Source organism: Salmo trutta, chromosome 24, assembly GCF_901001165.1.
Source record: "Salmo trutta chromosome 24, fSalTru1.1, whole genome shotgun sequence".
NCBI classification, from domain to species: domain Eukaryota; kingdom Metazoa; phylum Chordata; class Actinopteri; order Salmoniformes; family Salmonidae; genus Salmo; species Salmo trutta.
This window is the reverse complement of record NC_042980.1, coordinates 38925326-38951668: the sequence shown is the minus strand read 5'-3', so window position 1 is coordinate 38951668 and position 26343 is coordinate 38925326. Positions and strand designations below refer to the sequence as shown.

The following is a 26343-nucleotide window of genomic DNA, read 5'->3' as shown; positions in this document are numbered from 1 at the left end:
CTTAACTCTAAACTAGGAATCTTTCCAACTGGAAACCTGTGAAGAGGAATGCTGACAAACCTGGGACAGGTGCACGACCTTTACACTCACAGGTCACACATGAGTGAGTGCTTGTATTAATGTGAGGATATACAGACATCAAGCTGTGGCAATTCACAGAGAGATGGCCAACTGAACACTGTCCTTGAGATGCTGGTAGATAGCTGCTCTGTAAAGTAAGACAGAGGCTCACATCCAGCCCCAGTACCAGAGTGGGACACACACACATACAATTCAGGAGAAGGGTTAATAATGACCTCATCCATTTCTAGTGGTTGTGTAGAGGGGATTGACAAAATAGAGGAGGAAGTCGAGGGATGCTCCTCTTTTTTACTGCTGATAAACTACCACGCCTGCCATCGCCAACATACTGATGATCCTGCCGCCGCGCCGACAACCCTGCCTCCAGCACACCGACAACCCTGCCTCCAGCACACCGACAACCCTGCCTCCAGCACACCGACAACCCTGCCTCCAGCACACCGACAACCCTGCCGCCAGCACACCGACAACCCTGCCGCCAGCACACCGACAACCCTGCCGCCAGCACACCGACAACCCTGCCGCCAGCACACCGACAACCCTGCCGCCAGCACACCGACAACCCTGCCGCCAGCATACCGATAACCCTGCCGCCACCACCAACACACTGACAAACTACCACCAACACACTGACAAACCACCACCAACACACTGACAAACCACCACCAACACACTGACAAACCACCACCAACACACTGACAAACCACCACCACTGTCACCGACAAACTACCACCACTGTCACCAACAACATACTGATAAACCCAGCTCCAACCCTCTTACCCAGTGTGTCTTTGAGGTTCTTGACCAGAGAGGCCTTCTTCACCAGGCTGTTCTTGCGCTCTACGTAGTTGGAGGGGACGTAGCCGGTCTGGTTGGAGGCGTTCCTCACCCTCCACCACGTCTTGCTGTCGTCCAGCAGGGTGAGCCGCTCATTCTTCCTGATGTCAAGTTCCTGGTCCTGCTGGGCCGTGTAGTCCCACTTGGCTACAACTGTCACCTCCTCCGTCATCTTTCATGGAGTCCCCCTGGACAGAGAGAGAAGAGAGTAAGTTACACATCAACCCCAAATTAGACCTAAGACCGAGAGACATTGTCTGCATGGTAGCCCCCCCCCCCCCCCCCCACCCACCCAAAAATCAATGATTTAACAATTACGCTAATGAGGTAAATGTGAGAGGAAAAAAAGCAGGAAAGCCTACTAATACATATAATCACACTAATGCAAACCTGCCTCCATTTTACACACCGTAATTATGCCATCAGATAACAATCACTACTACACCATCCAGCTAGAAAATAAGATAGACAGTGCAACAGTGATGAACTAAAAACCACATATCAAACAGCAGTCCTAGGAGAACTCCTTATTGAAACCAAGCCAGTGTGGTTAGGCTTTCATTAAACTGTGGTTGACCTCTAACAGGAAGCACCTGATAATCTGGATCCTGATACACCAGTCAGCCAGATCTGAGATCACATGACAGATGTATGTGAAGCCAGTTAAACACCAATGGGGCCAGGAGTTTTTCACATAAAAATGTAAAAAATGTTCTCCCTTCAGAGAGAAAGAGGGCAGAGATCTAACTCAGAGAAGCTGAGATTGGAGCTCACAGATACTGACTTACGGGATAATGCTTTTTATAAAATGGGTGGTTCGAGCCCTGAATGCTGATTGGCTGACAGCTGGGTATACCACGGGTATGACAAAACATGTATTTTTACTGCTCCAATTACATTGGTAACCAGTTTATAATAGCAATAAGGCACCTCGGAGGTTAGTGGTATATTACCAATATACCAAGGGCTGTGTCCAGGCACTCCGCGTTGCATCGTGCGTATGTACAGTCCTTAGCCATTGTATTTTGGCCATATACCACACCCCCTTGGGCCTTATTGCTTAATTAAACAGCTGACTGTCACTGAATGAAACTCCTGAAGTCAAGCATTGAAACATCGATGTTGTTGCACCTTCAGTTTGGCCGTGCAACCCTGACAGTCTTTCTGACAGACTAGATGGTTTTAACAAGAGAGTGCTGGCTATACACACCCAGCCCAGCCCATTAATGTGAAAGAGACAGTATGCATGCTCCAGTTCACCATGCAGGACAGGAATCAGGTGAACAGTCACACTACTTTACAGCTGAGTGTACATGGAAGTGTGTGCATGTATCCGTACATTCAGACATGTATTGTATGCGCGCCTGACTGCCTGCGTGTTGGGGAGTGTTTCTGAGTGCATGAGATGAACACCATATTAAACGTCTATACTTATGAACACCATATTAAACGTCTATACTTATGAACACCATATTAAACGTCTATACTTATGAACACAACACCATATTAAACGTCTATACTTATGAACACCATATTAAATGTCTATATTTATGAACACAACACCATATTAAATGTCTATATTTATGAACACAACACCATATTAAATGTCTATATTTATGAACACAACACCATATTAAACGTCTATATTTATGAACACCATATTAAACGTCTATATTTATGAACACCATATTAAATGTCTATGTTTACGAGGTGAACACCATATTAAATGTCTATATTTATGAGAGCCGGTCAGGTGTGCTCAGTCTCAGTGTTCTGTTCCGTCAAGCCTTACCATAACAGCCTAATGAAATTCCCACATGTCCCACATGCCAGTGGAATGAAACATCCTAATTCAGCATCTATGTTTAGAACGTTCCGCCGGAGTTCAACCACTGCTGCTGGGAAACAACCGTCAAATAAACAACGGAAGCGCCGCCTTGTAAACATGAAATGGAGATGATCGCAAAGAAGAAGAGGGAGAGAAGTAATTCACACACATAACACTAACGTTCTACAATCGTCAACCTAGTCACCAAATGTTATTTTTTTTAAAGTGAAATACTAAAAACAGTCTACTTTTGATGCATTACATCTTGTGTTGAGACAGCCCAGGTCTACCTCTTTGAATCCAAACCTGGAGGAGCAATAAACTAGTGCCCGACTCAATCAATCAATCACAGTCTCCCTTCTGTTGAAGTCCAGACCTGCAGGTAAATAGTATAGTAACACTATTCTACTGTGAGGAGGTAGTCGTTGTTTAAAAATGCACGTTGCATAGTAACGGCCTGATTACATATTCATGGTGAGAGAGTGCGAGATCGACAACTGCTAAACCCTTGCTGTGTGAAACTTAGCTAAAGGCCGGTGGTTAAACATAGTCCGTCCGTCCGTCCGTCCGTCCGTCCGTCCGTCCGTCCGTCCGTCCGTCCGTCCGTCCGTCCGTCCGTACACTGGAGTGTTCTAGAGACAGACATCTCGATAAATGGTCAAATACCCCAGCCCACTGGGGGAAAGAAACTTGGGATCACACATTTCCTTTCTCATATCGTCTTCGACACTATTCTTTAATGAGAGGGCAATTCACTGATGAAGCTCTGCCACACAGGACCGTATAACTCACGAGAAGCTCTGCCACACAGGACCATATAACTCACGAGAAGCTCTGCCACACAGGACCATATAACTCACGAGAAGCTCTGCCACACAGGACCATATAACTCACGAGAAGCTCTGCCACACAGGACCGTATAACTCACGAGAAGCTCTGCCACACAGGACCGTATAACTCACGAGAAGCTCTGCCACACAGGACCGTATAACTCACGAGAAGCTCTGCCACACAGGACCGTATAACTCACGAGAAGCTCTGCCACACAGGACCGTATAACTCACGAGAAGCTCTGCCACACAGGACCGTATAACTCACGAGAAGCTCTGCCACACAGGACCGTATAACTCACGAGAAGCTCTGCCACACAGGACCGTATAACTCACGAGAAGCGGAGCCACACGATTACACCACATAAAAGATCCCATTATCACTGGAAAGATTTATATCTTCGGATATAGCCCTGTTTTTTTTAAAGACAGGATATTAAACGATCCACGACAGGCTCATTTCTTAATGCAGCGTCAAGTATATGGATGTTTTAGCACAGTGCCACTCATTTCTAGTACATCAGATGCTTTACTGTCCCATTAGTCTCTTCTCACAGTCACTGGAGAGACAAAACAGACCACTGCCACACAAGCATCTGTGGAGCATCAGAACCATTGTAATATAGTGAATGTGCCCCTGCTTGAATGCACTAAAGCTGCGTAACAGGATTCTCCAACAGGCCTGGACAGGTTTAGACTTGAAAGAAAGGGAGAAGGTAGAGCGGGCAGGTGGAGGTAGAGCGGGCAGGTGGAGGTAGAGCGGGCAGGTGGAGGTAGAGCGGGCAGGTGGAGGTAGAGCGGGCAGGAGAGGAACAGTCCAAATCTTGCCTGTGAGTCTGTCCTTGCCTTGGAAACAATGCAGAAGGTTGAGTGAGAGGGGTTGAGGTGTTACCAACGTGGCTTACAGAACAGCTGTAGACACAGTTACACTCACATCTAACCTCATCCACAGGCTCATTGGGCAGTAGTGTCTGCTATCGAAATTACACACACAACCAATCCCAAATCAACCTTACACACAAGGATGTGACCGGTAAGAAGTGTATGATAATAACCACCTGTCTCCCTCCCTTCTCGTGCAGTCTGTCTCACCTCTCTCTCACCCACCCTCCCTCCCTCCCCAGTTCATCAGCGTTCTGATAGATGACGCTCGTTCTCCCTCAGAGTGTGATGGCCCCGCAACCTCTATATCCATGGTGATTATTCAGTCTCCCCCGACGACCGTGCTCATTAGGGAGAGTGATGGGGAAGCCACTTGTAATTAGATAACGCCCTCTCTGGGCGTTCACACACACACACGCCAACAGTCTCACTAAACGCGCACGCCAAGTCTCACTAAACGCGCACGCCAAGTCTCACTAAACGCGCACGCCAAGTCTCACTAAACGCGCACGCCAAGTCTCACTAAACGCGCACGCCAAGTCTCACTAAACGCGCACGCCAAGAGTCTCACTAAACGCACGCCAAGAGTCTCACTAAACGCACGCCAACAGTCAGCACACGCCCCAACAGTCAGCACACGCCCCAACAGTCAGCACACGCCCCAACAGTCAGCACACGCCCCAACAGTCAGCACACGCCCCAACAGTCAGCACACGCCCCAACAGTCAGCACACGCCCCAACAGTCAGCACACATTTTACATTTACATTTTAGTCATTTAGCAGACGCTCTTATCCAGAGTGACTTACAGTAGTGAATGCATACATTTCATGTAATTTTTTGTACTGGCCCCCCGTGGGAATTGAACCCACAACCCTGGCGTTGCACACACCATGCTCTACCAACTGAGCCACAGGGAAGGCACCCCAACAGTCAGCACACACCCCAACAGTCAGCACACACACACCCCAACAGTCTCACTAAACACACTCTACACATTAAACATAGCAGCACTCTGACTTGGGGCTGGGAATTGCCAGGGACCTCACGATACGTATCACGATTCTCACAATTCTATATGTATTGCAATTCGATACTGTGATTTTAATGTGATTCGATGTTCCAAACATATTGCTCACCATATGTCTGCTGCAGAGACACAAGAGAGAGTAATGAGAAAACAAGTCAAGGAAAACATTTTTTTTTACTCAATATTTAAAAAGAAAATGGAGAACAAGCTATGAAGGAAAAATACTAGCGTTCTGGTGCAGGTACAGCCAACTAGCGCAAAAATAATATTGCGATTGACAATATAGCATTTTGACTAAAACTGTATAGATCCCCCCCATCACTACTCGTACTACACACACACTCTATCAGCTTACCTCAGTTCTGTGCTAGATGCGTTACAGCTGACGTCCACCCTCCAGGCAAAGCTTTAGTATATAACTCAATTTATTTCATTACCCTTTCCCTACAGCCATCAAGTTTCAGCTGCATTGTCATCTATGCCTGCCTGCTATTGTCAGATTGTCTTTAAAAGGATAAAATTGGGAAGAAACAGGGAAGACACGTGGTTAAAGGGGGAATAGGAGAAAGAGAGGGAGACTGCTCCCCCTGACCCTCCATCCCTCTATTGAGAGTTGAAAGACGAAGAGAAGTGACAGAGTGCTGAATTGAACTACTCCAGCACTTCAGTTCTTCACTGACAGGGAGAGAGAAAAAACTCCCAGGCCTTTTCATCACAACACAAAGCGATAGTAAAAGAGGATTAAAAAAAAAGAAACAAGACTGGCACAGCTCTCCGCATTTGGCATTCAGGTCAAAAACAGAGGAAGAGCCAGGGGAACAACAAACTATTCTCCCCTTTTTCCAACACTTTGATTTGTTTGGTGGTGTTTTCTTTGGGTCATTTCTGAAACTGGTTGATCTCCAGCCAGTGACCAGTTCCTAGCACTGAGGACTAGGGGTGGCTGGGGCCTTTGAAGCATCCTGAATGAATACACAGCAGGATAAGGAAACAGCTCCTGGTACTCCTATAGACCCATCGGTTCACTGTGATCTGGAGGGGCCTACTAGCAGCACCCACAACAGACTGCTTTGGCGGGTTGACAATGGGTGCTGAAAGCAGGTCAAAGCCCTCGTCATCGTGGCCAAATTCACTGGAACACTGTCAATGTTAATGATGTGTTTTATAGTGAGCCCACTGCCACAGTCCTGCCCTACCACTCTGTTCACACCTGGCCTGAAACACTAAACGGGACACGTGTGTGTGCGCGTGTTTGCACACATCAGGGGTGTGGTATGCAATGCAGTTGGCTAGACCCATCGCTCTCTCTCTTTGATGAGGTTGGTGCGTGCTCCTCTTCATTTTGAGCGGCAGAAAATTACTACCATGTTTGATGTCATCAAAGAGGACAGGTTAAAAACTGTCAACAGACCCAAGACTTTGATGGCTCAGGGAGGTCCCGAAAGGAAGACATCATGCTGTCCTTTCAAGTGCCTGCTCAAAATGGACCCTAAGGAGATAGCTTGAGCTACTGACAGAACGAGGCCCAGGCCTGCAGTCATTCAGCCGGCTACTTCATGGGGATAAAATAAAGCAGGAAGAGGGACTTATCGAATGAAGCTATTGTAAGTCCTGATCAAAGCTACTGTGATTAAACCATATCGCTGACAAAAGCCTGTACAGCAAAATGGACAGAGCATAAGTAAGCTCTAAAACTGAAATAACCATACTCTATGCCAGGTGTTTTTTTAATCGTGGTCCTGGGGACAAACATCTGATATCACTAATTAAAGGTTTGATGAGTTTAATGGATTCAGGTGGGTAGTGCTATGGAAAAACCGTGCACCCGTTGGGTCCCCAGGACCAGGATTAAGAACACCTTGTCACGATTGTCTTCGTCCTCTGACGAGATAACGAAATCGTCATCGGAAAATGTGGACCAATACGCAGCAGGTTCGTGAATGCTCATCTTGATTTTTATTCACTACAAAAATGAACATACAAAAATAACAAAATACGAAAACGAACAACTAACAGTCTGTCAAAGCATAGTGCTTTACACAGAACAATCACCCACCAAAACACAAACACAAACACACCCTCATTTATGAGACTCTCAATCAAAGGCAGATAGAAAACACCTGCCTTCAACTGAGAGTCCCAACACCAATTCACCAGACATAGAAACACACATACTAGACTCCACATAGAAATACCTAAACATAAACCAACACCCGGAATTACTAAAACAAACACCCTTAAACAAACACACCACCCTGAACCACATAAAACAAATACCCTCTGTCACGCCCTGACCAAACTACAAAACAATTAACCTTATATACTGGCCAGGACGTGACAGTACCCCCCCCTTAAAGGTGCTACCCCAGAAGCACCTTAACAAAAAAAAAAAAAAAAAATTACCCCCAAACAATACCCAAAAGAAAATTCCCCCTTACTAAAGGGAGGGAAGGGAGGGTGGCTGCCGTCAACGACGGCACTGTGCTACACCCCCCCTCCCCAACCCACCTATATTGGAGGCGGCTCAGGTTCTGGCCGTTCCAGGCAGTCTGGGCAGTCTGTCGGCTCGGGGCAGTCAGGGCAGTCTGGCCACTCCGGCAGTTCAGGGCAGTCTGGCCACTCCGGCAGTTCAGGGCAGTCTGGCCACTCCGGCAGTTCAGGGCAGTCTGGCCACTCCGGCAGTTCAGGGCAGTCTGGCCACTCCGGCAGTTCAGGGCAGTCTGGCCACTCCGGCAGTTCAGGGCAGTCTGGCCACTCCGGCAGTTCAGGGCAGTCTGGCCACTCCGGCAGTTCAGGGCAGTCTGGCCACTCCGGCAGTTCAGGGCAGTCTGGCCACTCCGGCAGTTCAGCGCAGTCTGGCCACTCCGGCAGTTCAGCGCAGTCTGGCCACTCCGGCAGTTCAGCGCAGTCTGGCCACTCCGGCAGTTCAGCGCAGTCTGGCCACTCCGGCAGTTCAGCGCAGTCTGGCCACTCCGGCAGTTCAGCGCAGTCTGGCCACTCCGACGACTGTTGACTGGCGGGCAGCTCCGACGACTGTTGACTGGCGGGCAGCTCCGACGACTGTTGACTGGCGGGCAGCTCCGACGACTGTTGACTGGCGGGCAGCTCCGACGACTGTTGACTGGCGGGCAGCTCCGACGACTGTTGACTGGCGGGCAGCTCCGACGACTGTTGACTCGCGGGCAGCTCCGACGACTGTTCACTGGCGGGCAGCTCCGACGACTGTTGACTGGCGGGCAGCTCCGACGACTGTTGACTGGCGGGCAGCTCCGACGACTGTTGACTGGCGGGCAGCTCCGACGACTGTTGACTGGCGGGCAGCTCCGACGACTGTTGACTGGCGGGCAGCTCCGACGACTGTTGACTGGCGGGCAGCTCCGACGACTGTTGACTCGCGAGGCTGGGTTTACGCACTTGCCGTTTAGTGCGGGGAGCGGGAACAGGACGAGTCGGACTGGGTGGACGCACTTCCGGGTCCGCACGAGAGACAGGAGCTGGAAACCCAGGGCTATGGAGGTGCACAGCCGGTCTAGATCTTACCTCCTGCACAACCCGCCTTGGCTCGATGGAACTAGTAGCCCTGCACGAGCGGAGTGCTCGTACAGGGCAGACTGGGCTGTGCAGGGGCTTGATGGTAGCCGTGCGTAGAGCGGGAGTTGGGTAGCCTGGTCCTCGGAGGCGTACCGGCGACCAGATGCGCTGCGCAGGCATCCTCCTACCAGGCTGGATGCCCGCTCTAGCACGGCACCTGCGAGGGGCTGGAATAACTCGCACCGGACTGTGCGTGCGTATGGGTGAGATATTGCGCTTCTCAGCGAAACATGGCGCTCCCCACCTCATACGCTCCTCCATATAACCACGGGTAGCTGGCTTCCAGCTCTTCTTACGCCTAGCCAAACTACCCGTGTGCCCCCCCCCAAAATTTTCTTGGGGGTGCCTCTCGTGCATCTCCTTCAGCGCGTCCACTCTGGCCTCGTACCACCGCCTCTCTGCCTTGGCTGCTTCTATTTCCCACTGCGGGCGGCGATACTCCCCAGCCTGATGCCAAGGTCCGGCCCCGTTCAGAACTTCCTCCCAAGTCCACTTCTCCCGCCAGTCCAACTCGAACGCCGTCTGCTCCTTCCACTGCTGCTTGGTCCTTTTGAGGTGGGTGATTCTGTCACGATTGTCTTCGTCCTCTGACGAGATAACGAAATCGTCATCGGAAAATGTGGACCAATACGCAGCAGGTTCGTGAATGCTCATCTTGATTTTTATTCACTACAAAAATGAACATACAAAAATAACAAAATACGAAAACGAACAACTAACAGTCTGTCAAAGCATAGTGCTTTACACAGAACAATCACCCACCAAAACACAAACACAAACACACCCTCATTTATGAGACTCTCAATCAAAGGCAGATAGAAAACACCTGCCTTCAACTGAGAGTCCCAACACCAATTCACCAGACATAGAAACACACATACTAGACTCCACATAGAAATACCTAAACATAAACCAACACCCGGAATTACTAAAACAAACACCCTTAAACAAACACACCACCCTGAACCACATAAAACAAATACCCTCTGTCACGCCCTGACCAAACTACAAAACAATTAACCTTATATACTGGCCAGGACGTGACACACCTACTCTACATGTCCTTCTCTTCAGCACCAGAAAATGGCATTTCCACAAAAGTTACACATCAAAGCTGAACTACTACATTTTAATGTGCAGTGTAAAAAGTTCATATAGTTGACTTTGTGACAGCGCTCCACCTCAGTGCTTCAGAAAGCAGGGAGGTCATTATTTTCAGACAGTATCACTGTCCTCTCCATCATCTTCTCCACCCAGAGAGAAGAGTAGGCAGTGTCTTGGGTCCACCCAGTCCCGGGTCAGCCGCCTTGGACAGCGCTTTCACACGTATGTCCATCTTCACTAAACAAACTGAATTCCTCTCTTTCTCCATTCACCCCGTCTTTACTCCATTCACTCCCAAACTTTCAAGCAATTTCTCACTTCACTCTGGTTCTGTAATTTCTTTCCATTCCCCCCTGAGTGGGAGAGACATTGTTTAGTGAGTTTCCAATGTTATGGTTGGTGTGGTGGTCACACACACACACACAAACCTACCTCTACTCACTGGTCAGACTGCAAAAAAGCGAGAAAAATGTGTAGTAGAATAAAATGCCTGGACACTCACATAGTACTCAAGATGGAGCTGGCTTGAAATCTGTCTAGATTTAAAATGTTGTCAAGCAATAGGTACAGGCGTTGGAGTAAGTGTCCTATTTTATTTTAATGTAGTCCGTCCCACGACCATCTTAACCCCTCCCTCTTCTTGGGCTAACTTACTCAAATCAAATTTATTTATATAGCCCTTTTTACATCAGCTGACATCTCAAAGTGCTGTACAGAAACCCAGCCTAAAACCCCAAACAGCAAGCAATGCAGGTGTAGAAGCACGGTCGCTAGGAAAAACTCCCTAGAAAGGCCAAAACCTAGGAAGAAACCTAGAGAGGAACCAGGCTATGATGGGTGGCCAGTCCTCTTCTGGCTGTGCCGGGTGGAGATTATAACAGAACATGGCCAAGATGTTCAAATGTTCATAAATGACCAGCAGGGTCAAATAATAATAATCACAGTGGTTGTAGAGGGTGCAACAGGTCAGCACCTCAGGAGTAAAAGTCAGTTGGCTTTTCATAGCCGATCATTGAGTGTATCTATACCGCTCCTGCTGTCTCTAGATGGGACCTTTGACTCGCTCAGGTTCCTACTGTACTACCATTGTTTTGTGACTGGCATATTTTGTCTTCCCTTTGTTTATTTCTCACCGCTTCAATGGAAGTGCACCAGACTACAGTGTTAATTATGTATTCTCTATTTTTACCCCAGGAGAGATGACAGCATGGTCCCTTCCTCCATGTCCCTGGGCACACAATACAAAGCACAGAAAACAAGAGCTTTGATGTACAGCTCAGTTTGTTTAGCACCGTCTGGAGGAGTGAGGGTAATGCTGAGGTGAACACGTGCGTGTGTGTGTCACAGGGCCAATGTAAATCAGCCATATTGTCAACCAAAGGGTGAAATACAACACACATGGCTGTGGGCTAAAGCAGTGTACTGAACATCATTGATTATTGTACTACACCCTCTCCCCCCAAGACAACTCCAAGACAATCCTCAATCACAATGACTGTACTTCTGCAAACTGTCCTTTATGTTGGTGTCAGTTACAGTACTGGAGAGGATTCTGTGGCACAACCACCTGGGGCTAACATGGCTCCTGGAGCATCTGCATTGCCTAGCCGGGTGCTAACATGTTTCCTTTGGCGTGCCGGGTTCATGCACGCTGACACGGTCACCAGTTGTACAGTGTTTCCTCCGACACATTAGTGAGGCTGGCTTCCGGGTTGTGTCAAGAAGCAGTGCGGCTTGGCAGGGTTGTTTCGGAGGACGCCTCTCCCAAGTCCGTATGGGAGTTGCAGCGATGGGACAAGACTAACTACCAATTGGATATCACGAAAAAAGGGGTAGTATAAAATATTTTGGGTTCTCCCCAACTCAAATACATCTGCCACTGTGTCACACCAGATGCCCATTTCCTTAGGTTGCTTAAGGTCATGGACATCTGAAGTGTAGCAATGGCACACAGACATAAACACACCAACAATCATAGTGCCTCCCACAAGCAGGGATGATAACGAGTGACGGTCCAAAAGGTAATACATTTGCAAAAACAACAAGTACATAATACATATTTGAACAATCTCAATACTCAGGAAACATGTTTATGGTATGCTGACATTGCTTAATTCATTACATGGGTCAAATTTAAATCCACAGAAGTGTAGTGTGGCAGGATGTTCCATGTCTGAAGAGGACCTATAGGCCTATTTGTTTGGAAAGACAGCTGGTCATGGCTGCATCTCACTGTAGTTGGCTGTGTTTTCATTATTTGGATCTCCATTCAACTTTTGTTTACTGTTAAAGTCACTGGCCTAAATATAGATTGTGTCATGCCTTTATCCATCTGATATTGTGTTTACTAGGCCTACTAGGTACCGCTGTTTTGTTCTGATGCATTAATTTGTTTGCGTTCGCAGTCGTGTCAGTATTCTAAGCCAAACTGCTATTCAGTGTTTTTGTTTGCATGCATTAATAACTAGGCTATTACTTTCAGCAATTAGGTTGCATTATTTTGGTAAGACAGTTGTGTGTACAGCTGCATTCACATAAAAAGGGTAATTCACCTATCTTGTAGCCTATATTCATTACTAAAACGGCCTTGATTTAGTGTGTAGGGCACTGTCCATTCTGCTGATACAGCGCAGCAGAGATTCACTTCAAAAGCACTCAATGGTCTCAGAGTCTCGGAATTAGAATTTTGTGTTATACCATAAGCAAAATTCAATATAATTCCAATGCCAGAACTCCCCAAAAAATGTGCCCCCTCACCGATTTCAACTACCCCTCAGAAACATTATCCTGGCGCTGGGTCTGGAGAGAAGTGGCTGAGTAGACTAATGGCTGGTTAGGGGATGCGGCTGGCTGCTCACAGATGTCACACAATATTATTGGAAGCACTCACACTGATATGACATCACGCTCCCAACTCCGAGATTGTATTTGTAGGACGGTCATTCATTTCGATATGAGAAACATACACCATTATTCATTGGCGGGAGGTGATGTTAGCTTGCCAGCTTAGATGCTAACGTAGCTAGCTAGCTAACGTTAATAACTTTAATCATTTGCGCTATTGAAACAAATGCAACTATAATTTGTTTCTGATCAATTATAACCGTATAATTATTTAAAACACAGGTTGCTTACCTCGACTTGCATTCCAAATTTCCCAGTCAGGAACATTTTGTTGCGTGGAGAGCGTGATGACAGCCGCCAGAGAAGGTAGGGTTAGTGAGCATATAGTGGGAGAATATCAATTGCATACTCCTTTGCAGCCTCGATCCTCAAAACCCATTGGATGAGAAAACCAGAGTTCTGTCCCCTCTGACCTTCTCCTCCAATGTGTTTTGAGAAGGAGGTGTGGAGGACACAAGTATTGAGATTCTCCCAGGAAGACAATCTGTTTGCACCTCTTATATAGCTCAACAGGGTGATACACACTGCGTCTGCGCACTTTGTCTGACCCCCCCCCCACACACGTTTTTTTTATGGATCTGCACGATTCACATGGATGACCTATTTTTGATCAAAACGGCAAATATCACCGAATAGTTTTCATCCCTGCACAAGGCAACATGTCACCACAGGATTAGCCATGAGATTATTCTGATTAGATACCCTGAGTTAAAGACAAACACAGACCCAGAAGAGGAGAATGATGGAAACATGGGAGGAAATCATGCCCTATGGAAACCCCATCCCCTGAACATCGAGAAGATTACAGGCCATGTTGATCACACACGCATTCCTACATGCTGCACACCCCTCAGGTATATAGGAAGGGGTAAGAAACAGTAGAACAGAGATCTGCTGGTGTAAGCACCGCCGTTAGCTCAGAGGACTAAGCTCAGGGGGCTGCAGACTGTTCATACTGTACACACTCAGCACACAGAGGAAATGTGATGCCACTGGTCTGCAGTTACCTGCAGGTTCCCCTCAGCTAATGTTTAACCTCCCATTCACTACAGGTCAGGATGTGTCCCTTTCACAGTGACTGGCTGCTAAAATACCTGTAAAAAAAAACACGTGACGCATGGATCTCTGATTTAGCAGTAGAGCTAACGATGTCACTCAACACAGAATGACACCCACAATGCCAAGTGAATTGAACACACACACACACACACACACACACACACACACACACACACACACACACACACACACTTGTGTATAGAAGGGGGAAACCATTGTCTGAACCCCAGAATCAAATGTGGATTTAGATTTAGCTTCAGATGCAACAAACAAACTCATTCGCTCATCACACAAGCAAACAGAAACGCACAAACCTCCAGGATACTCGTTATTGAACTTCTCCTGTTTCTCTCATTAGTCCCAGTGCTGTGCACACCTGGGAGACCAGATGCAGCAGAGTGTGTGTGTGGTGATTTTTAAGAGGTGGGGGAGGATAGATGGGAGAGGGTTGAAGAGGTCTCTAGGGCTGGTACTATGATAGGCGAGGGTTGGTATTTGATTAGCATCCCCAAAAAAGGCACACGTAGCCTACATATCAACATACACAAACTATCTAGGTCAAATAGGGGAGAGGCGTTGTGCCATAAGTTGTTGCTTTATCTGGGGTTTTTTTTTAACCAGGTTTGCTGTTCATTTTAGCAATATGAAATGGGAGTTCCATGCAATAACGGCTCTATATAGTACAGTACTCTCTCTTGAATTTGTTCTGGATGTGAGGACTGTGAAAAGATGTTTCTTATAAAAAAAAAACAAGTGATGCAGTCCCTCTCCTCAACTCTTAGCCAAGAGAGAATGGCATGCATAGCATCTAAATTATCCCTTTGATTACAATGAAGAGTAAGATGTGCCACTTTGTTCGGGGCCGCCTGTAGTTTAACTAGGTCTTTCTTTGCAGCACTCAACTGGACAATAATCAAGATATGACAAAACTAGAGCCTGCCGGACTTGCTTTTGAGTGTGGTGTCAAAAAAGCACAGCCTCACTACTACGGACAGACTTCTCATCTTTACAACCAATGAATCTATATGTTTTGACCATGACAATTTACAATCTAAGGTAACTCCAAGTAACTTAGTGTCAACTTGTTCTGCCACACCATTCATTACCAGATTCAGCTGAGATCTAGAACGATTTGTTCCAAATACAACGCTCTTAGTTTTAGAGATGTCCAGGACCAGTTTATTATTGGCGACGCATTCCAAAACAGACCAACTATTTGTAAAGGGTTTCAGTGACTTCATTAGCTGTGGTTGCTGATGAGTATATGGTTGAATCATCAGCGTACATGGGCACATGCTTTGTTTAATGCCAGTGGCAAGTCATTGGTAGAAATAGAAAAGAGTAGAGGGCCGAGAGATCTGCCCTGTGGTACACCACACACACACTTTACATGTTTGACATTAGAGAAGCTTCTATTAAAGAAAACCCTCAGTTCTATTAGATAGATCTCTCCCATATTGTTGATTCAGAGACATAGCATTGTATTTTGTCCCCCCCAAAAATCCAAAGGTTTGCTAAGAGCAGGCAGCAAGCTGATAGGTCTGCTGTTAGAACCAGTAAAAGGTCACTTCACCACTCTTTTGTAGTGGAATGACTTTGGCTTCCTCCATGCCTGAGGAACAAGACTTTCTGCTAGGCTCAGATTAAAGATATGACTGATTGGTAGCTGACTACATAGCTACTCCTTTCTTAGTAGTTTTCCATCTAAGTTGTCAATGCCAGGAGGTTTGCAATAATATAGCGATCATTTTTCCACCTCTCCCACACTAACTTTACAAAATTCTAACTTGCAATGCCCATCTCATTTTTTTTTATGCACGAATACAATGGCTCACTGTTAGTTTCCCCAATTTGCCAATTAACCTCTTGGAGTTCCCCTAGGATAGGGGGCGCCACAGCGCATTTTGAAAAAAATTTGTGCCCATTTTAAACGGCCTACTACTCAAACTCAGAAGCTAGGATATGCATATAATTAATACTTCTGGATAGAAAACACCCTAAAGTTTCTAAAACTGTTTGAATGGTGTCTGAGTATAACAGAACTCATATGGCAGTCAAAACCCAGAGACAGATCGAAACAGGAAGTGGAATTCTGAATTGCGGACTTAACTTCATCACGTTGCCTATTAATCACACTGTGAGCTATGGTTCATTGAGCACTTCCTATTGCTTCCACTAGATGTCCCCAGTCTTTACAAAGTGGTTTGAGCCTTCTACTGTGGAAACTGACAGAATGACACGCTGTTGAAATTGGTCACAGGAGGAGGGCCATCACCATTATGACGCCGGTGGCCCTGTCTACCCCCTCCTTTCGAAACGTTTTGAAACACAATACAATCATCCCCCTCGAATCTTATTGGCTCTCTTGTTGAAACAGGCCCTGAAGATTTATGTTATACAACGTTTGACATGTTTGAACGAACCTAAATGGGGGAAAAAAATGTTTTTCCGAAATTGCTGTCCCGCGCCCGACTGAGCATTTGGATTAGCCTTCAGACGCGCTAACAACAACAAGCTAATGGAACATAAAGGATGGACTTTTTCGAACGAAAATACATTTGTTGTGGACCTGGGATTCCTGGAAGTGCTTTCTGATGAAGACAACCAAAGGTAAGGGATTATTGACAATAGTATACAAAATTAGATGTGATATGCGATTGTTCCAAGATGGCGCAGAGCTGTATTTACTAGGTAATTTTCTGAGTATCGCATCCCCTTTTATCGCAAAGTGTGATTACCCAGTAAAGTTATTTTTAAATCTGGTATTACAGGTGCTTTCAAGAGATAATCTATAAATCTTAGAATGACAATATTACATTTTAAAAATGTTTTCGAATAGTAATTGAGTAAATTGTAGCACTGTTTCCCGGGATGCATTTGAGGGAAAATAGTTAGTCAACGTTACGTGCCGATGTAAAATGCTGTTTTTATATATAAATATGAACTTTATCGAACAAAAGAATGCATGCATTGTGTAACATGATGTCCTAGGTGTGTCATCTGATGAAGTTTGTAAAAGGTTAGTGCTGCATTTAGCTGTTTTTTGGTTATTTGTGATGCATGTGGTTGGTCGGAAAATGGCTGTGGCTACTTTTACGATGTACTCCTCTAACATAATCTAATGCTTTGCTTTTCCTGTAAAGCCTTTTTGAAATCGGACAACGTGGTTCGATTCAGGAGAGGTGTATCTATAAAATAATATAATTTGAAAAAAAAAATAATAATAATGGTTATGCTAATGGCGATAGGATTTTTCGCTGGATGTCCGTCCCGAGGCCGCACAGGGGTTAAGTAATCATTAAAATAAATGTTTGATGAAGAAGCCACCTGATTCAATGAAAGATGGAGTTGAATTTGTCTTTCTACTGATAATTTCATTTAAAGTACTCCAAAGTTTTTTTCCATCACTCTTTATATTATTGATCTTCGCTTCAAAACAGTTTTTTTGTTGAGTTTAGTCATAATTACGCAATTTACAGTAAGATGTGCAGTCAGACTTAGCCACTTCTTTATCCCCATCTCTTTCAACCATACTGTTTTTCAATTTCTCATCAACCCATGGGGACATAAAAAAATAAAAAATGTTTTTTTACTTTTAATAATAAATATATATTATATATATATATATATATATATATATATATATACACACACACACACACACACACACACACACACACACACACACACACAGCTCAAAAAAATAAAGGGAACACTTAAACAACACAATGTAACTCCAAGTCAATCACACGTCTGTGAAATCAAACTGTCCACTTAGGAAGCAACACTGATTGACAATAAATGTCACATGCTGTTGTGCAAATGGAATAGACAACAGGTGGAAATTATAGGCAATTAGCAAGACACCCCCAATAAAGGAGTGGTTCTGCAGGTGGGGACCACAGACCACCTCAGTTCCTATGCTTCCTGGCTGATGTTTTGGTCACTTTTGAATGCTGGCGGTGCTTTCACTCTAGTGGTAGCATGAGACGGAGTCTACAACCCACACAAGTGGCTCAGGTAGTGCAGCTCATCCAGGATGGCACATCAATGCGAGCTGTGGCAAGAAGGTTTGCTGTAACTGTCAGCGTATTGTCCAGAGCATGGAGGCGCTACCAGGAGACAGGCCAGTACATCAGGAGACGTGGAGGAGGCCGTAGGAGGGCAACAACCCAGCAGCAGGACCGCTACCTCCGCCTTTGTGTAAGGAGGAGCAGGAGAAGCACTGCCAGAGCCCTGCAAAATGACCTCCAGCAGGCCACAAATGTGCATGTGTCTGCTCAAACGGTCAGAAACAGACTCCATGAGGGTGGTATGAGGGCCCGACGTCCACAGGTGGGGGTTTTGCTAACAGCCCAACACCGTGCAGGACGTTTGGCATTTGCCAGAGAACACCAAGATTGGCAAATTCGCCACTGGCGCCCTGTGCTCTTCACAGATGAAAGCAGGTTCACACTGAGCACGTGACAGACGTGACGGAGTCTGGAGACGCCGTGGAGAACGTTCTGCTGCCTGCAACATCCTCCAGCATGACCGGTTTGGCGGTGGGTCAGTCATGGTGTGGGGTGGCATTTCTTTGGGGGGCTGCACAGCCCTCCATGTGCTCGCCAGAGGTAGCCTGACTGCCATTAGGTACCGAGATGAGATCGTCAGACCCCTTGTGAGACCATATGCTGGTGCGGTTGGCCCTGGGTTCCTCCTAATGCAAGACAATGCTAGACCTCATGTGGCTGGAGTGTGTCAGCAGTTCCTGCAAGAGGAAGGCATTGATGCTATGGACTGGCCCGCCCGTTCCCCAGACCTGAATCAAATTGAGCACATCATGTCTCGCTCCATCCACCAATGCCACGTTGCACTACAGACTGTCCAGGAGTTGGCGGATGCTTTAGTCCAGGTCTGGGAGGAGATCCCTCAGGAGACCATCCGCCACCTCATCAGGAGCATGCCTCAGGCGTTGTAGGGAGGTCATACAGGCACGTGGCCACACACACACTACTGAGCCTCATTTTGACTTGTTTTAAGGACATTACATCAAAGTTGGATCAGCCTGTAGTGTGATTTTCCACTTTAATTTTGAGTGTGACTCCAAATCCAGACCTCCATGGGTTGATAAATTGGATTTCCATTGATTATTTGTGTGTGATTTTGTTGTCAGCACATTCAACTATGTAAAGAAAAAAGTATTTAAAAATATTATTTCTTTCATTCAGATCTAGGATGTGTTGTTTAAGTGTTCCCTTTATTTTTTTGAGCAGTATATATATATATATATATATAAGTCAAACACACTTTAATGCTGGTGTAGCGAAATGGAATAAGGAACAAATATTAGATACATATGAGATGAGTAAAGCAGTATGTATGTAAACATAATTAAAGCGACTAGTGCTCCATTATTAAAGTGGCCAGTGATTCAATGTCTATGTACAGTGCATTCGGAAAGTATTCAGACCTAGACTATTCCCACATTTAGTTTTTTGTATCTCCTCAATCTACACACAATACCCCATAATGACAAAGCAAAAACGGGTTTAGAATTTTTTTTGCTAATAAAAACTGAAATATTACATTTACATACAGTTTAAGTCGGAAGATTACATACACCTTTGTCAAATACATTTAAACTCAGTTTCACAAATCCTGACATTTAATCCTAGTAAAAATGCCCTCTTAGTTCAGTTAGGATCACCACTTTATTTTAAGACTGAAATGTCAGAATAATAGTAGAGAGAACGATTTATTTCAGCTTTTATTTCTTTCATCATTCCCAGTGGGTCAGAAGTTTACATACACTCAATTAGTATTTGGTAGCATTGCCTTTAAATTGTTTAACTTGGGTCAAACATTTCAGGTAGTCTTCCACAAGCGTCCCACAATAAGTTGAGTGAATTTTGGCCCATTCCTCCTGACAGAGCTGATGTAACTGAGTCAGGTTTGAAGGCCTCCTTGCTCGCACATGCTTTTTCAGTTCTGCCCACATATTTTCTATAGGATTGAGGTCAGGGCATTGTGATGGCCACTACAATACCTTGACTTTGTTGTCCTTAAGCCATTTTGCCACAACTTTGGAAGTATGCTTGGGGTCATTGTCCATTTGGAAGACCCATTTGCGACCAAACTTGAACTTCCTGACTGATGTCTTGAGATGTTGCTTCAATATATCCACATAATTGTCCTACCTCATGCTGCCATCTATTTTGTGAAGTGCACTAGTCCCTCCTGCAGCAAAGCACCCTCACAACATGATGCTGCCACCGCCGTGCTTCACGGTTGGGATGGTGTTCTTTGGCTTGCAAGCCTCCCCCTTTTTCCTCCAAACATAACAATGGTCATTATGGCCAAACAGCTATTTTTGTTTCATCAGACCAGAGGACAATTCTCCAAAAAGTACGATCTTTGTCCCCATGTGCAGTTGCAAACCATAGTCTGGCTTTTTTATGGCGGTTTTGGAGCAGTGGCTTTTTCCTTACTCAGATGGCCTTTCAGGTTATGTTGATATAGGACTCATTTTACTGTGGAAAGAGAGCACATCTCCTTCCTGAGCAGTATGACGGATGCCTGGTACCATGGTGTTTCTACTTGAGTACTATTGTTTGTACAGATGAATGTGGTACCTTCAGGCATTTAGAAATTGCTCCCAAGGATGAACCAGACTTGTGGAGGTCTACAATATTTTTTCTGAGGTCTTGGCTGATTTCTTTTGATTTTCCCATGATGTCAAGCAAAGAGGCACTGAGTTTTAAAGGTAGGTCTTGAAATACATCCACAGGTACATCTCCAATTGACTCAAATTATGTCAATTAGCCTATCAGAAGCTTCTAAAGCCATGACACCCTTTTTGGGAATTTTCCAAGCTGTTTAAAGCCACAGTGAACTCAGTGTATGTAAACATCTGACCCACTGGAATTGTGATACAGTGAATTGTAAATGAAATAATCTGTCTGTAAACAATTGCTGGGAAAATTACTTGTGTCATGCACAAAGTAGATGTCCTAACCGACTTGCCAAAACTATAGCTTGTTAACAAGACATTTGTGGAGTGGATGAAAAACAAGTTTTAATGACTCCAACCTTAGTGTATGTAAACTTCCGACTTCAACTGTAGCTATTTATTCAGACCCTTTACTCAGTACTTTGCACCTTTGGCAGAGATTACAGCATTGCATTTTCTTGGTATGACGGTATGAAGCTTGGCACACCTGTATTTGGGGAGATTCTCCCATTCTTCTCTGCAGATCCTCTCAAGCTCTGTCAGGTTGGATGGGTAGTGTCGCTGCACAGCCATTTTCAGGTTTTTCCAGAGTTGTTTGATCGGGTTCAAGTCCGGGATCTGTCTGGGACACTCAAGGACATTCAGAGACTTGTCCAGAAGCCACTCCTGCATTGTCTTGGCTGTCTGTTTAGGGTCATTGATATTTTGGAAGGTGAACCTTACCCCCAGTCTGAAGTCCTGAGTGCTCCGGAGCAGGTTTTTATCAAAATCTCTGTACTTTGCTCTGTTCATCTTTGCCTCAATCCTGACTAGTCTCCCAGTCCCTGCCACTGAAAAACATCCCCATGCCACCACGCTTCACCGTAGGGATGGTGCCAGGTTTCAGTCTGATGGCCTTGAGAAACTGAAAAACAGCTTCTCGCGGACCCAGCTTTGATGCACCTGTACTGACCTCGCCTTCTGGATGATAGCGGGGTGAACAGGCTGTGGCTCAGGTGGTTTATGTCAATCTTTTTGGCCTTCCTGTGACATCGAGTGCTGTAGGTGTCCTGGAGGGCAGGCAGTGTGCCCATGGTGATGCGTTGGGCAGACCGCACCACCCTCTGGAGAGCCCTGCGGTTGCGGGCGTTGCAGTACCAGACATTGGTGCAGTTGCAGGTGGTGATAGAGCCCGACAGGATGCTCTCAGTTGTGCATCTGTAAAGGTTTGTGAGGGTCTTGTGGGCCAAGCCAAATTTCTTCAGCTTCCTGAGTTTGAAGAGGCGCTGTTGCACCTTCACCACACTGTCTGCGTGGGTGGACCATTTCAGATTGTTAGTGATGTGTACGCCAAGGAACATGAAGCTTTCCAACTTCTCCACTGTGGTCCCGTCAATGTGGATAGGGTTGTGCCCCCTCTGCTGTTTCCTGATGTCTACGATCAGCTCCTACGTTTTATTGACGATGAGAGAGGGGTTACTTTCCTGGCACCCCTCTGCCAGGGCACTCACCTCCTCCCTGTAGGCTGTCTCGTCATTGTTGGTAATCAGGCCTACGACTCATCTGTCATGTGCAAACTTGATTGAGTTGGAGGCATGCATGGCCACACAGTCATGGGTGAACAGGGAGTATAGGAGGGGGCTGAGCACGCACCCTTGTGGAGCCCCTGTGTTGAGGACCAGCGAAAAGTAGTTGTGTCCTACCTTCACCACCTGGGGGTGGCCCAGCAGGAAGTCCAGGACCCAGTTGCACAGGGCAGGGTTTAGACCCAGGGCCCTAGCTTAATGATGAGCTTGGAGGGTACTATGGTGTAGAACGCTGAGGTATAATCAATGAACAGAATTCTTACATTGTTATTCCTCTTGTCCAGATGGGATAGGGCAGTGTACAGCGCAATGGCGATTGCATCGTCTGTGGATCTATTGGGGCGGTAAGCAAATTGAAGTGGGTCTAGGGTGGTCGGTAAGGTAGAGGTGATATGATCCTTGAAGTAGTCTCTCAAAGCACTTCATGATGACAGAAGTGGGTGCTATGGGGCGATAGTCAGTTGAACAGTGTCAGGAGTTTGTCCTGACCAAGAAAATGTCAGGCTTAGTCAGTTGAACAAGTACATGTTTATCAATAATTGGAAGAAGCAATTTCATAGTGTGTAGCATCTGTATGCTCCTTATCAATCATATCAGACTAACAAATATTTTTATCATCCTCCACATAGGAGTCACAGCAAAATCTTTTGTATGATTTCTTATACACTATTTTAAGCCCAGCTTTCGGGAACTTTGGCTTTCCTGGATATTGCCACTATAGCATCCAATGGGTACAGATACAGCTTTAGAACCAAGTTCTAGAGTTTAGTAAAAATGTGTATACATGTGGATGATCTTGTTCCTGTAGTGTTTGTAAACACACTGGTAAATTGATTAATAACCTGAACCAGATTAAAGGCACTGGTTACAGTGAGAAGCTTCCTTTTGAGTGCACAGCTTGATGAAAACCAGTCAATATTCAGGCTCCAAGAAAGTAGACCTCAGTGTATGTGATGTAAACAGTCAAGCATTTCACACATTATTTAGATACTGACTGTTAGCACTTGGCCAATAGCAACACCCAAAAAGAAAAAAGGCTTTAGATGTGCCAAGTGAACCTGCAACCACAACACTTCAATAACACTCGAAATAAGATATTCTCTAAGCATTAGAGGGATATGGCTCTGAATAGATACAGCAACACCTCCCCTATAAGCATTCCTGTCTCTCTATAGATGTTATATCCTTGTATTGCTACTTCTGTATCATCAAATTAATTATTTAAGTGAGTCTCTGGGGCTGGTACTATGACAGGAGAGGGTTGAAGACATCTCTGGGGATGGTACTATGACCGGAGAGGGTTGAAGACGTCTCTGGGGCTGGTACTATGACACGAGAGGGTTGAAGACCTCTCTGGGGCTGGTACTATGACAGGAGAGGGTTGAAGACCTCTCTGGGGCTGGTACTATGACAGGAGAGGGTTGAAGACGTCTCTGGGGCTGGTACTATGACACGAGAGGGTTGAAGACCTCTCTGGGGCTGGTACTATGACACGAGAGGGTTGAAGACCTCTCTGGGGCTGGTACTATGACAGGAGAGGGTTGAAGACGTCTCTGGGGCTGGTACTATGACAGGAGAGGGTTGAAGACGTCTCTGGGGCTGGTACTATGACAGGAGAGGGTTGAAGACGTCTCTGGGGCTGGTACTATGACAGGAGAGGGTTGAAGACGTCTCTGGGGCTGGTACTATGACAGGAGAGGGTTGAAGACGTCTCTGGGGCTGGTACTATGACAGGAGAGGGTTGAAGACGTCTCTGGGGCTGGTACTATGATGGGTTCAAACATTGGACAATGTTGCCTATGTACATTAATGTAATTATCTGTTAATGTACATGTGTAATTATACATGCATGACCATATGTGTGTAATCCCTCCAAGGCAATGGAAGGCAGGCATGGTATTCTTAATGAGCTACCCTAGAAAGAAGCATGCCTATTCTCTCCTACATAAACTATATTGTGAGTGAGTGAGGATAGAGAAGTGCTTTGCCTACACAGACATGGTGTTGTGCAGTCACCGTAGGCATCATTAGGTGTGGAGTCAAGAACCAGAGCATAACATGTGGATGAGATTCTCTTGGCTGTGTCTCCCAGGCTGGCTTCAGGGAATTCAGATTAGCATGTGTAACGGAGTCGATCTCTGTACGTCTGACAAGCCAAGGCATTCATGAGTCCTAGCACCTGTACTTCAAGGTCTCAGGAAGTAGACATCAATGCTCAATGCTAACTTAACCAAAATCGCTACATATGCAAATAAGAGACTACATAATAGTAAGTAAAAATAGTCTTGTTCTCTCTTACTCTGCCCCTCTTCTTTCTCCAGTAATGTTAAGTGCTGTTGACTCTTTCAGCGTGTGCTTAACCTTCTCTTTGTACCTCCTGCTCTTCTCTCCTCCACAGCTGCTCTGAACAGCTGAATTATTCTCTTTGATGAAGAGCAACCCAATGGCACCAGAGTGACAGTACAGGGAGAATGAGAAATAGAGAATGTGAAGAACTATTTGGAGTGAAGAAAGTGGGTTTACTTCATTACACTACCATACTCACCTGCTGGTCGTTGGCATGCCACAAGACAGCTTATTCCCCCCCCCGCTCTCTACACACACACAGAGAGAGAGAGTCAGTGTGGCTGCCATGGCCTTTGGCCTGGTGCGCTGCAGGTATATACTGGGGGGTGAGTCACTTCTCTCCTGCTTGCCTTGCCCAATTGTGCATGTGTTATATAAGCCCTGCTCTGACGTCGTGACAATGCTCCCAGCCCCAGGAAGTAAGGTTGACGCACAATCAGAGGAGAGAAACGGAAGCAGCCTGTGTGAAGAGGATCATCTCTGGCCCAAGACTAAAAATCACACTGTCACGACCGGCTGACACAGCATTAACCAGTGTGTGCGTATGTGTGTGAGCCTGACATTTTCTTGGTCAGGGCAAAACTCCTGACACTACCAACTATGACACATTGTCACACACCAACACCACATAAAATAGATGTTCTTTTAGAAAATGGAAGCCAAAACAACCCATCTCTAGGCAACAGAAGTGTTTCTATTTTCCCAAACAGGCAGAATGCTGATGTCACTCCTTCCACACAAAACACCAACATTCAACAGGCATCTGCTTGTGCGTGGCCATGTATTTGCTTGGCACTGGTAATCTCGTTAGGACCCCAGTCACCCTTAAGCCATCCATCTCATAAATAAAACAGTTTCATAGTGCACCCTCAGTGTGTGTGTGTGTGTGTGTGTGTATTAACACTGCGGCACACTGCAGCTTGTCAGGCTATTGGCGCGTACTAATAGAGGGGAGAAGGGGTGAAAAGGGGTTCTTTGACACTAACCCATTGAGGCTAGAGATCGACCGATTATGATTTTCCAACACGATACCGATTATTGGAGGACCCCCTATTAGCGCGCACCCGGCTAACTAGCTAGCCATTTCACATCGGTTACACCAGCCTAATCTTGCGAGTTGACAGGCTTGAAGTCATAAACAGCGCAATGCATTGCGAAGGGCTGTTTGAATGAATGCTTACGAGCCTGCTGCTGCCTACCATCGCTCAGTCAGACTGCTCTATCAAATCATAGACTTAATTATAACATAATAATACACAGAAATACGAGCCGTAGGTCATTAATATGGTCGAATGCGGAAACTATCATCTCGAAAACAAAACGTTTTTCCTGTCAGTGAAATACGGAACCGTTCCGTATTTTATCTAACGGGTGGCATCCCTAAGTCTAAATATTCCTGTTACATTGCACAACCTTCAATGTTATGGCATAATTACGTACAATTCTGGCAAATTAGTTCGCAACGAGCCAGGCGGCCCAAACTGTTGCATATACCCTGACTCTGCGTGCAATGAACGCAAAATGACACAATTTCACCTCGTTAATATTGCTTGCTAACCTGGATTTCTTTTAGCC

At 45.8% G+C, this 26343-nt stretch overlaps 1 protein-coding gene across 1 annotated transcript in view; it reads right to left on the bottom strand.

The window, feature by feature from the left end:
- nck2a (NCK adaptor protein 2a) overlaps positions 1-26343 on the bottom strand; it is a 61809-nt gene that overhangs the window by 17672 nt on the left and 17794 nt on the right. Inside the window, exon 2 of the mRNA XM_029712104.1 lies at positions 862-1106. Coding sequence (XP_029567964.1) covers positions 862-1090 — 229 coding nt within the window. The 5' untranslated portion in view covers positions 1091-1106. The remainder of the gene's footprint in view (positions 1-861; positions 1107-26343) is intronic.